Source organism: Mangifera indica, chromosome 10 (genome assembly GCF_011075055.1).
Source record: "Mangifera indica cultivar Alphonso chromosome 10, CATAS_Mindica_2.1, whole genome shotgun sequence".
Classification (NCBI taxonomy): domain Eukaryota; kingdom Viridiplantae; phylum Streptophyta; class Magnoliopsida; order Sapindales; family Anacardiaceae; genus Mangifera; species Mangifera indica.
The window spans coordinates 6,240,967-6,254,082 of record NC_058146.1 but is presented as its reverse complement, the minus strand read 5'-3'; the positions used below and the strand labels follow the sequence as shown (position 1 = coordinate 6,254,082).

At 31.1% G+C, this 13,116-nt stretch overlaps 1 protein-coding gene across 3 annotated transcripts; it reads left to right on the top strand.

The window, feature by feature from the left end:
* The first annotated feature begins 2,395 nt into the window (after nucleotides 1-2,395).
* On the top strand, nucleotides 2,396-8,019 carry LOC123227159 (transcription factor E2FA-like). Of its 3 annotated transcripts, none has more exons than XM_044651844.1 (15): nucleotides 2,396-2,758; nucleotides 3,587-3,779; nucleotides 3,968-4,021; nucleotides 4,138-4,223; nucleotides 4,309-4,397; nucleotides 4,492-4,546; nucleotides 4,816-4,868; nucleotides 4,947-4,997; nucleotides 5,094-5,142; nucleotides 5,256-5,321; nucleotides 5,408-5,484; nucleotides 5,668-5,899; nucleotides 6,523-6,589; nucleotides 6,717-7,190; nucleotides 7,281-8,019. In XM_044651844.1, the coding sequence occupies exons 1-14, from the start codon at nucleotides 2,534-2,536 to the stop codon at nucleotides 6,848-6,850; spliced, it is 1,431 nt and encodes a 476-aa protein (XP_044507779.1). In that variant the 5' UTR covers nucleotides 2,396-2,533; the 3' UTR covers nucleotides 6,851-7,190; nucleotides 7,281-8,019. The 3 variants fall into 3 exon arrangements, with proteins under 3 accessions (XP_044507779.1, XP_044507777.1, XP_044507778.1); XM_044651842.1 differs by having other exon boundaries at nucleotides 2,398-2,758; nucleotides 6,714-7,190; XM_044651843.1 differs by having other exon boundaries at nucleotides 2,398-2,758; nucleotides 6,714-8,019.
* Nucleotides 8,020-13,116: the final 5,097 nt, after the last annotated feature.

The window sequence follows — 13,116 nt, the reverse complement described above, 5'->3', positions numbered from 1 at the left end:
GCCAATTCGATGAAACCTCTTTGTCTTCACGCTTTGACTTTGTTAGGACTTCGTCAACTTTTATCTGGAATCATCGACAATAATAGAGGAAGACACACGAAAAGTCGATTGACATCAAAACCCATTGGTCCCCATCGTCATTGAAAGTTTATAACAAACCATAGAGATTTGAGAGAGAGGAGAAAAGCTACTTTTTAAAGTTTGAAATTAAGAAAAAAATACAAATTTTTAAAATTAAAAAAAAAAAAAATATATATATATATATTAATAAAATAATAATTTAACCTTAATCTCGAATAAAAATTTTAGCCTGTTAATTGATTTAGATGACATTTTAAAGTTTTCAAATGTTATGGATGGTCACATCAATACTGAGATGGGAATAAGACCTTTGGCCTGAATTAAATTGTATGCAACTGATAACGCTATCCATCTTATCGACCTTTACACGTCTTTGATACGTACGTGCCATAAATATTTTTTATATTACGGACAATCATGATTTCTCCTAATGCTTAGATTTTTTTCACAACGGTTGTGGTTTTATTGTGGTTATGTTATGAATTTAAAAGCACAGCACCGGCTTTGCGTGCTGCGTGCGTGGTCCCCTAATCTTGTGCGCTTAGGGTTTTAATGAGCCATGATTAAAATGGAAGGCGCCAATCCATGACAAATAATCATACGTGCTTAAGACAAGAAAGGCGGGTACCCAAACTTTTTTATTTTTCCAAATTGCCTCCAAAAACATTGTCTTAAATGTTGCGAACGATATCAATTTTGTTGAACTTATACGGGATTGTTTGATTTTAAAATTTAAATATTACTTTGATAATATATTTTTTATTATTTTATTATTATTATTAATAAAATATTATAATAATTTTTTATTATTAATATTGATATGATAAATAATATAATTAATAATTTGATTACTATCTTTACCTTAAGTATTAAAAGATTATTAAAGTAATATTGATTTTATTATAATTATATTATTATTTATTAATTTTTGAGATAAAAATAAATTTATTTTTAATTAATATAAAAAATATTTATATTTAAGGTCATTTAAGTAAAATAATTTACTAGTTTTTATTTATTACATTTAACTAAACACAATAATTATTTATATCTATCAAATTTTATTAAACATAGTAATCATTTATAATTTATTTTCAATGTAATCTTTCTATTTTGGTAATAAAACATTATCCAAACTAAACGCCTCCTAAGAGTAAAATTATATGCATAATTTATATATATATAAATAATAATATATTATCAAATAATTTTAAATTAAAGATAAAATAATATCAATTATTTAATAATATATCATTATTTATATATAAAATTGTGCATATGAGTTGCATACATAGTTTTATTGGCAAGAGTAAAATTGAAATTATTTGACAAGAGTAAAACTAAAATTATCTTACTTTCTTAAAGTTTAGGATTTTTATTTGGCTGAAGGACTATTTTTCACCTAAGTTTTAATGTAAAGACAAATACATACCCGTGAAGTTTCAAAAACTCAAACATCCATCTATAAATCAATTGTAGTTCAAATTTTTTGTTAAGACTAAAATAAAATCGTAATTTTATCAGTAATATTAAAATATATATAATTTTATCTTTGAATTTTGAAAACTTACATTTCACCATAGCGTCAACTTTGAAAAGTAACTCCCCTCTTCCCAAATCTTTAGGGTTTCCTCCCTTATTCGGCCCTGATGACGATAGTCGATATTGTCTCTATATTTAGCCTAATTGTCTATTGAGGAGAGAGACCGTTGGGTTAAAAGTGGAGAGGGTGGTGGCCACTATTGCCATTGCCATTGTCATCATAAAAAAGGGAAGAAAACCTTAGAGATTTGAGAGAAAAAAAAAATTATTTTTTAAAATTGATGTTAAAAGGTAAAATATGAATTTTTAAAATTAAAAAAAAAGATAAAATTATATATTTTTTAATAATATTAATAAAATAATAATTTCATCTTTAATTTTAATGAAAAATTTTAACAACAATTAATCTTTGATTTTTATTTTTAAATATACTTTTTTAATCAAGGTTTTGCTGTCAAGTTAGACAAAAAAAATTTTATTTATGAAGGCTTCAGTATTGTTAAAATTATTAAAATGGTAGATAATACATTCAATTTCATGATCTAAAAAAATTAAAATCAATAATTCAACCAAATTATTTTTTATTTTCATTTTTAACATTTCTCATGTATCATTTTTTAAATTTAGAGAAGTATTTAGACATTAGAAAACCAAAAAAATAAAAAAAGATAAGAGGCCGCTTCACAATTTCACAAACAAAAGGGAAAAAATTAAAAATAATTTCCGCAAAACTTCCCTCCACATCTATCCGAACTAAAATTCCCTCCTTCCCTCGTTTTCTTCTCTTCTCCACTTCGATACCTTCACTTTTTTCTTTTCAGATCTCATTTCCTTTCCTTTCTACTCTTCTTTCTTCATTTTTTTTTTAAACAATATTTTCTTTTATTTTCTTCTCGTAATTTCTTCCTCCATGACCGGCGTCGCCGCTAGAGCCTCCACTTGCCCGGCTCCGCCGCCGCCCAACGCGCCGCCCGCAGCCGTCCCGATCGTTCCGCCAATAAGGCGCCACTTGGCTTTCCTTACCACCAAGCCTCCGTTTGTTCCTTCCGATGATTACCATCGGTTCTCCTCTTCCGCCGCAACTGCTCGCCGAGCCGTCGATCACGAACCTGAGGCTATTGTTGTTAGATCTCCTGTTAGTTTTTATTATTTTAACTTACATTTGTTTCAGTGAATTCTTTTGCTGTAATTCTTAATTTGGAAGGCTTTTGTTCTTGTATAGTTGTTTTGTTTGACTTTGTGAATGCATTGGTGCGTTTATACTCGATCTTTTTAACATTAAGTTAAAATTTAGTTGTGGTTCGTTTTTGTTTTCGTTGATTATGAAGTAATGGCCGTTTATTTGCTTTGATTATTGGGGTTTTATTGCTTGATGACAATTAAATTCAGTGGAGTTCAGCTTGTTTGTTTGCTGATTTGCTTAAAATACTGTGCAGTGAGTAATCTAAGCGCTGTTATATTGCCGTTTCCTTTGATTAGGAGTAACTTCATGTGTAAAATTCTACATTGCTAGTGTGACAATTGCTAAGTCAGCATGAGGCCTTTTGATTTGAAAATTTTGAGAGCAAAAGTGTGAGGATCATGTTGCCATCTTGTTTTGTGAGAGCAGGTTATTAAAATTCTCCTGTGATGCCTTGAATTATTCAACATTATAATTGGAGGATCTTCACATTTGTTGATCGTCCTGGTCCATGCCTGTATGTTTCTGTGGTTTCTGTAACTATGATGTGGGGCTATGATTAATGATAGTGTCGTCTGGACACAATATTAGTGATCACACAGTTGAAATCATCTATGTGATTTAACAGAAAATAGATTATTAAGTAGTATCAATTGTGTTTTAATAAGCTTTTCTCTGAAGTAGGCAATGCATAGGTTTAAAGTAGAAATGTTTTACTGCTTGTTGTTTACTTTGCTAGCTTCCTGTTGTTGATTGATCTGGGGTCCTGCTTATGTTTGTCAGCAAGTAAAGAGGAAGAATGGAACGAATGACACTGGGATTGAATCTGGTGATTGGGCTAGCAGTCCTGGATTCACTAGCTTATCCAACTGTCCATTCCAGACACCTGTATCTGTGAAAGGGGCAAGGGTAAACAACAGACCAAAGGCCACAAAGGTTAATAGATCCACTCCCCAGACTCCTATGTCAAATGCTGGTGAGAAACTTTATGTGTTGTCATTTTAGGATTCTCTTATCTGAGCATTCTAAGAAAGCAACTAATTTAGATGGTGTAAATTAAGTGTGTTTTACTACAGAAAAAATTGGGTTTTAAGCTGAGTTACTATTACTTTACCAACCAAATCAAGTGGTGAAATACTAAAAGTAGTTTATGTTAACCTGCAGGTTCCCCGGCTACTCCTACTCCAGCTGGAAACTGCCGTTATGACAATTCCCTAGGTAATCCTGAAAGTTTTGGCATTTATGATGACTCTTTATATTCCATATTAGCTACTTATGTAGCTCTGAAGCTGTTATCTATTTCAAGGCTGACAATAAATTGCTTGCATTTCCAGGTCTTCTGACAAAAAAGTTTATTAATCTGATTGAGCATGCTGAAGATGGTATGCTTGACCTGAACAAAGCTGCTGAAACTTTAGAGGTAAGCATCTAGCTCAGTAATCATGATTAGGGCTGACTCACATAATGTAGTAATTGATGGTCCTTTCTCTTATGGATTAACATAGGTGCAAAAGAGGCGGATATATGACATAACAAATGTTTTGGAAGGAATTGGTCTTATTGAGAAAAAGCTCAAGAACAGAATACGTTGGAAGTAATTTCTTTTATAAGATTTTGACATTAATTTTCTTTTATTTTAATTTGATATAAGACATGGGAAGATATTTAACAATTGATCAAATTATTAGGGGGGTTGATAATTCAACAACAGGGGAGTTGGATGGTGATGCCTCTATTTTACAGGTATGTGAAAATAGATATTCATATTTTGTCATGCAGAGAATGGCAACTGCTTTTTCATTTGTTACTATTATCATGATATGATTGTTTAGAAGTTTCTGTGTTCCTTTATATCAATTTGCAAATTTGTCTGAATATCTTGCATTGCTGACTCATCTACTCCCTCATTTTTTGTAACATAATAAGGGGAACCAGAAATCGAAAGAAAAAGAGCTTTATTTTATTGGCTTTTCAAGATGGACAGGATTTTATCTGATTGTCTTTTAATGCAGGCTGAAGTTGAAAGTCTTTCCTTGGAAGAGCGCAGACTAGATGACCAAATTAGGTGGGTTATTCTCTTGCAAGCATGGTAACTTTGATGAAGTGGATCTCTATAATAATGTGGATTCTTCAACTGTTGCAGGGAATTGCAAGAAAGATTGAGGGGTTTGAGTGAAGATGAAAACAATCAAAAGTAACTCCTCTTCCTCACCCATGTGCCCTGGTCCTGTTAATTGCACTTGTGTTTATATGCACAGATAACATTTTGTTTTCTCTATAACTCTTCCAGGTGGCTTTTTGTGACCGAAGAAGATATGAAGAGCATACCCTGTTTCATGGTTAATCTTTTTTTTGGCACTACATATTGGATGCTTATCATATTGTAGTTTGACACTAATGTCAAAATGTTTAGCTTGTCTGAAATTTAACATGTTTTCATCAACTCTGGCAGAATGAAACCCTAATTGCAATCAAAGCTCCCCATGGAACTACACTTGAAGTCCCTGATCCTGATGAAGTAAGTTGATAGCTGAAAATTTAAGGGGAATTAGTGTCATTTACTATCATGGTGTAAGTAATGCATGTGTCATTGCTGTACCACAGGCTGTTGACTACCCACAGAGGAGATACCGGATAATTCTTAGAAGTACAATGGGCCCTATTGATGTATACCTTGTTAGGTAATTTTGCTTGCTGTTAGGCTGAGATTTTCTTGTGCTCTTTGACCTTTCATAATATTTAATTACACTGATTGTTGGGTGATTTACAACTTGAGATACTTAATTGCTTATTATTCTTAAATTTTTTGTTATTACTGAGTCATCATTTTCTTTTACTTCTTTATCTTTTTTGGTGCTCTCCAGTCAATTTGAGGAGAAGTTTGAGGAGATGAATAGTGCTGAGCCACCTGTAAGCTTCCCAACTGATTACAGTTCAGGGTTTAATGAAAACCAAGTGAGGGAGATGGTCCCTGTGGAGAGCAGTGGAAATGAAGTTGAACCTCAGGCACAACAAGCTCACCAAAGGTGCTCTGATCTTAATTCTTCGCAGGATTTTGTTGGGGGAATGATGAAGATTGTTCCTTCAGATGTTGATGTAAGTGCAGTGACAGTTAGTAATCCTTATCGCTTTATTGTAAAGAAATATTTGATTTACATGAGCAATATTCAATTTGTCTGAAGTTATTTACAAGTTAGGAATCAGAAGCCATTTTGATAAAGATTGAAGTTTCGGTTGAGTTGGGAAATGTCCTTTACATGGCATTACATCTGAGATTCAGATTTGAAACAGATTTCAAGCCAAGTAGTCAAAAGCCTGGACATCTTCAGTTATCCGAAGATGCACCCTAAGATGGTGACATTGGGATTATGTCATACCTACTTGGTGTAACTTAATGATTTTGTCTTCTGATCTACATTCTCTTGTTGGCTTCTGAAGTTCATAAATACTGCACAGGGATCAGATTGCTTTAAATCTTGTGGTTTATCTTAATTCTTTTGTGGCAGATGTCTTGTTTGAAACTCATCTCTGAATATATTTTAACTTCTCATAATAGTCATAAACTATCAGTAACTGAAGTAAGATACATGGAGTTCTTATCAGAATATATTTTAGATCTTTTAAGCCTATCACAATGAATGAAAGATATGTTATTCTTTGAGTTATTTTTTTTCTCCAATTCTTAGATCATTGACATACATGTCTCATTCTTGTTGCAGAATGATGCCGACTATTGGCTTCTTTCAGATGCTGATGTTAGCATCACAGATATGTGGAAGACAGACTGTATCCTTCATCAAATATATTGCTCTTCTTTCTTTTATCTATATCTCCTTCCCTCTATGCGTTCCTCTTATTTTCCTTCTTTCAATTCAAAAAACAATTGTTGAATCCTTAATTCCTACACTAGCAGGTGTTGAATGGGGCGGAGTAAATATGTTGCACTCTGAGTTTGGGATGTCTGATGTCTATACTCCTAGGGCACAAACACCGCCTTCTAGAATTTCCGAAGTACCATCTTCTGACATTAACTCTACCAGAAGATGATAATTTATCTATTTAACAAGCTAAATGAGGAGACTTATCTCTGATCCCTACAGTAACATACCATATCTTTGAGTTAAGAACACTAATGAGTGAACAACATACAACTGAGGAATTTCTGGAAGAAGTTGACAGATGAACAGGAAGTTATCGCTGTACTTACAGCTAGAGTAAAATTTTTGACCCATGGACTAGCATAAATAAACTTTATATTGGAATATTAAACACATTTTTTTATGAGGGTAGTGCCTTTGATTTTTTTATTTGAAATATGAGAGGGAGCAATATTTAAATGTTGTAATGCAGATAAACTGGGAAAATTATTGCCTAAGGACGATAACAGGTCAGTAAAATCTCTGCCTGGATTTCTCTTATGTATGATGTTGAAAGTAAATCATTGGTATATTCTTTGATTTAAGAATTTGACTTACAGATTAGAGCTGATCTTTTGGCCATGTATCCGTTTGCTCAGACTGCATATTACATTTTGAACAGTGACTTCTATTTGATATTGTGCCATTAAAAGGTGAAGTTTTCAGTTATCCCTAGAAGATGTAAGTTTACTGCTTCCATAGGTTTAACTTTTATTACTGTTTGCTGTTGAAGTTGAATTGCTTTACAGACTTTATTAAACTTACTTTAAAGGTGGGAATTATTTTAGTATTGGCGCGAATAGCATTATCAAACCGATAAAGCGGGGTCAATTATTAGATAAGTATCTACAAACTTTTTTAAGACTTTAGTGATTATTGTAGCAACCTTTATTCTACAAGCTATTTGTACTAGGCATTTTGCTAGGCCCCGTAGTGAAAGAAAACCTGAAAGGAGAAATTCGAGAGACCACAAATTAAAAGCAATCACAATTTCATTTATTGGTTGGGGGACCATAGTAAGGTCACTGCAGTATGAAAGTCAACAACAAGCGCTCACTCTTGTTTTTGTCTTGTATTTCGACTCATGGGTCATCTTTTGGTAAGGATCTAGCTTATCACCATTCACGGTTGAGATGTGTTGGCGAGACTTTTGGCACATGCCCTCCCTGAGGCTAATTCTCATATGTATACTTTTGTGTTTGATGGTAAACGATAACTACGACGGACTCGCTTTTTTGGCTGCGTCAAAGAAAAGTTTAATTTGACCTTTTCATAAATAAAACATAGCAATTTAAGTTTGATGACCCAGCTTTTACAAATTCAACTTATGCTTTAAATGTCTGACAAGAAACAGGAAACAATATTAATTTTTTTAAGCTTATTTGATATGTTGATAAATTAGAGTAATATAAATACATACATACATACTATATATATATATATATATATATATATATATATATATATATATATATAGGGAAATTTCTTATAAGAATTATTGGGTTTTGCCAAAACTCATTAAACCAGCCATGTCTCGGTAACCTAACAATGATAGAATCAATCAAATATACAATTATAAAAGGAAAGTATATAATTACTCATACAGTATTATTTTTAGAGTAACATAGAAGAGTGGTGTTTGTAAATTAAACTTTTGACTTAATTGATTTAGTGATTATAAGATTGGTTATTGAATTTAAAATTTTATTTATTCAGTATGGTTGATTTAAAGGAGTCGATTCGGTTTAGATGAGGTTTTTTATTAAAAAAATTAACATATAGGAGTTTTTTTTATTGTTATATAAAAATATTCCATACAGTTGCAAATTGATGGGTGCAAAATGTGGTGGTATCCATTACTAATAATTCAATTCCTCTGTATAAAGAAAAATAGTTTATTTTTTAATAAATTAAGAACTCTGTGAGTATTAGTTCGAAAGATAAACACGGGGCACATAAGCAAAATAGTTGATCTTGATGTGTGTTACTGTTTTGTGATTTTGGCCCAAATTAAGCCTCTTCCATTCTTCTGACCTTTCCCTTGTATTATTAATGAAGTTACTTAACGAGGATTAAGTGCGTGATAATGAACAATGACAATATGACATATCAGAGAAAGTAAAAAAGGAAAACTAGAGCCCCTACCTATCCCATCCATTAAGAATTTGATATTCATCAATTTGGAAGTAGCTGTAATTGTTCAATTTCTCTTCGTGTCTCCATCTCATTTGTTTTTAAATATTATTATTACTCCAAACCACTCCTATATATCTGCTTCCCATTTGGTATCACTTTGGATGATTATTCCTTGCCATTTAATGTTTATTATATATATATAATTATATAATATGTATCAATTAATAGATATTTTATATTTAATTTAAAATTATTTAATTACATAATAATATAATATAAATAATACTTAAATTAATATTTATTATAAATAATAATAATAATAATAGAAAAAGGATTTTATTTATCCTTTACAAAAATTGATTGACCCGGTGTAATTTAGGGTCAGTCAACCTCACAAGAATCATGTTAATTGCGCAACAAACAAGAAAACTTTAAATCAAATGAATATGACATGAAAACTATGTAAAACAACAGCAAATTAATTACTAACATTGATGCGATTTTTAATTACAAACTAATGTATGTAATTTAAAATTTTACAATAGATAGATTATGATTGTAACAATTCAAGCCAAAAACTACCATCACAAGTCTATTACTATATGTGTTTGAGAATATATATATAGCTAAAAGATTATTTCTCACTTAAGTTTTAATACGTTTCTAAAGCCTCATTCATGAGTCAATTGGGGTTAAAATTTTTGTTATAAGTAGGGGTAAAATTATCATTTTACTAATAAATTCATTACATTTTCCTTTTGAGTTTTAAAATCTAACAATTTCATTTTTACCTAAAGTTTTTAAACTTTAAAAAGTCACATTTTCTCCTTAAAACCAAGAGTTTTTTTTTTCTTTTTCCCTTCGACCACTATCTCTAGCGCCAAGGACCTAGATATAGTTAGCTAGCACCTCCCCTCTCTATAAGAAGAGATATGGAGAGGGGAGACGCTGACCAACATTTTAGGATAGAAAAGAGAGGTCGTCAACGCCAAACGAGTGAAAGAAAAAACCTTAGGTTTGAGGGGGAAATTGTGACTTCAAAGTTAGAAAACTTTAGACATAGGTGAAGTTGTTAATTTTTAAAACTTAGAAGGAAAGTATAATAAATTTTATATTTTTCAAATAATATTAATAAAATAATGATTTTACCTTTACCTATAATAGAAAATTTTGATGGCAGTTGGCTTATAATTGAGACTTTGGGTTTTTCAAATCTCATGAATATGACTTTGAAAACATATCAAAACTCGGGTGGGAATAAGTCCTTTGGCTTATACACACACATACCATGTGTACCTACTTTGGGTACACAAATGTGTACCCAAAGTGGGTACGTGTATATATATATATATATATATATATATATATATATATATATATATATAGCTTGAGTGACAAAAGAAGAGACTCTATGTATAAGAAAGTATAGGTTCAAGTCTATTGGGATGATATTTTAAAATCAAACTCTTGAGTTATTTGATTGAGTGTGGACCCCAAAGAAGCAATCCAGGTTGAGTGGAACTCCTCATTACAAAATATTTACATGGTTTGGTTTAATGATCAAAATATCTACATCTACAATGTTCTTATTAGTTTTTGTGTAGTACAAGAATGATATAAAAGTTTGTCATATCTTTAATATTTTGTTTGTGTTTTCATCTCTCATTTTCCTCTCTCTCATTCCTCCTTGTACATAAGTTTTTGGAGAAGAAATAACATTTGATTCCTTCTTTTTCTTAGGGTCTTGACCCATAATTTTGAATTTAAGTGGTTAGAGTTATGCCTATATTGATGGAATTTCTATATATGTGGAAGTTAATATCTTTTTTGGATGACTGTTATGAAGATATTATAGTGTGAAATTCATCTAAAACCTTCTTTTATAAACACACAAGAACCTTTTTCTTATAAATCATAGTGTTTTGAAACACTCAATGACTATTATCTTATAGGCAGGAGATTGACTTTTGTCATCTATAAGCATTGTCCACTGAATATTGTTTTGGATTGCGAGATTGGTCGCTTCGATCATCTTGCATGTTGTAACTAAATAATGAGTTGGTTTGAGACATGGAGTGATAGATTAAATTGGAGAGGCAAGGATTATGTCCCACTGATTGAAGTGTTATGAGCATTGAGGCATAGTTGACCACCTTCTCTGGAAAGGTCTAATAGGTTTTTAGGTGAATGTTCACTGGATGCTTTCGGGTTGGCAACCTTGGTTGCTTATCCTGTCATCAATTGAAGTCAAAACATTGCTAGATATGTAAGCCATGGGGATTACAAGTGTTTGCCTAGAAAGTTGCCTTGATAAAGCTTGATGTGGTGTTTGGTGCTCCCGAATATTGTTCACGGATGCCTAGTCAAAGGGTTATGTTGGAAACCAATAAGGCCAATGTATTATTAGTTGACTCATCGCTTTGATTATGATTAAGGGTGAGTAGGAATCTTCCTACATGGTTTAGATGTCATAAGACTAAGCTTTTTTGTTGTAGTGTATAACATATCATGTTGACATCTAGGAATACTACCTTACTCGAATGCAATGCACTAGCCTTGAAGATGAATTAACCTTGGGAGAGAGGTTTTGGGTCATTCTCTAAATTGCTTAAAGATAGCTTATCTAAGGCCTTTCATTGTCATTTTTCACGAGCCATAGTTGAAGTTATAAACAATGAGATGTGTTTATGGCCTCCTTTAGTGCCAAACTACTTACGCAATTTTTTGTCACTAATTAATGTTCACAATTTAGAGCCTTACATAAAAGCTATGTTAGCAACGATCAAAGTTTAGGGTAACTACGGTAAATATGATAGATGTGTTTGAGAATATATAAATGAAAATGAATTGAGACTGGTTAGTGAAGAAAATATTTACATCCATGGTATAGTCACTAGTTTTGTGTGGTACAAGGATGACATGGTAGTCTAAAATATTTGTAGTAATTTGTTTGTGTTTTCTTCTCTCTTTTTCCTCTCTCTCATTTCTCCTTATATACAAGTGTTTCGAGAGAAAAATATATTTGAATCCTCTTCTTTCTTATAATTTTAGCCTATAATTTTGAATTTAAATGGATGAAGTTATCCTATATTGATGATATTTTTATTTGTGAAAGTTAACATCTTTATTAGATGACCATTATAAAGATATTGTGTGGGATCCAATTAAAACCCTTTTTTATAATCGTAAAAACACCTTCTTACAAAAAGTTGTTCTAATGTCTAATGTCGATGGTCATTGATCACTTGTTCTAATATCTAAGCCTTAAGTTCATTGTGGACTTCAAGCTAAAGAGTCGACTTGTAACTGCTAGCTACATCTAGTTATACATAGAGGTTTGACTTCTGAATGCTTTATTTGACTTTTAATAGCTCCAAAAGATGATATAATGAATAATTTTACTTATAAAAAGTTGTGTTAACCCCTTTTTTTGTCCCAATATTAAAGAATTAAAATCATTATATTTTTTATTGTGATTCATGTGACAAATGTGATTATACTCAAAATTTATGTTACTTTTTAGATTATACTTTACTAATATTTATATGGTGAGAAATAGAAATCAACCAAAAAAAAAAAAAAAAAAGGGATTGTAAGAGATTTTCAATTTTAAAAGAAAATGAACATAACTTGCCATTGTTTTAGTTGAGTTTTATATGTTGTATGTAAAATGATGTCATTTTGTGTTTTTATACATTTTAGGTTCAAAGATACGATTGAATATGTTTAAAATAGTAAAATACAATAAACGCGTATAATACAATAATAAAAAATAAATTTACTAAAAATTGAACCTTCTTTTTCTTTAGGGTCTTAACTAATGAATTTGGATTTAAATAAATTATCTTATATTAACAACATTTTTATTTACGTGAATATAAAGGTTTTACTAAATGATTGTTATAAAAATGTGGCCAAAGGATTTATTCCCATCCAAAGTATCATTTAATCTCAAGTTTTTATCTCTTAATCATGGAAATCCCAAACATCTTCCCATAAGGGGTTAAGTTTGTTAATTTCAAGAGTAAAATCATCATTTCATCTATAATATTAAAAATAAATTAAATTTTAATCTCTTTTCCCCTTAAAAACTAAAAGTTTGCCCCTTAGACCAAGTTTAAAAAAGTGACATTTTCCCCCTAGGGTTTAGTTTTCAAACTCAAACATCATTATCGATGGTTTCTCCTTTCTAAAGCTTCCTCTCCCTCAAATGATCTCTCTCTACTCAATTAGATGCTCGATCAACGTCGAATAAAGTTT

What these genes read in the sequence shown, in the direction of transcription:
- LOC123227159 (XM_044651842.1), top strand. Translation starts at nt 2,534, where the DNA reads ATGACCGGCGTCGCCGCTAGAGCCTCCACTTGCCCGGCTCCGCCGCCG. An exon ending in ATTGATGTATACCTTGTTAG is followed by an intron (nt 5,485 to 5,667) that starts GTAATTTTGCTT and finishes GGTGCTCTCCAG; the next exon opens with TCAATTTGAGGAGAAGTTTG. An exon ending in TTGTTCCTTCAGATGTTGAT is followed by an intron (nt 5,900 to 6,522) that starts GTAAGTGCAGTG and finishes TTCTTGTTGCAG; the next exon opens with AATGATGCCGACTATTGGCT.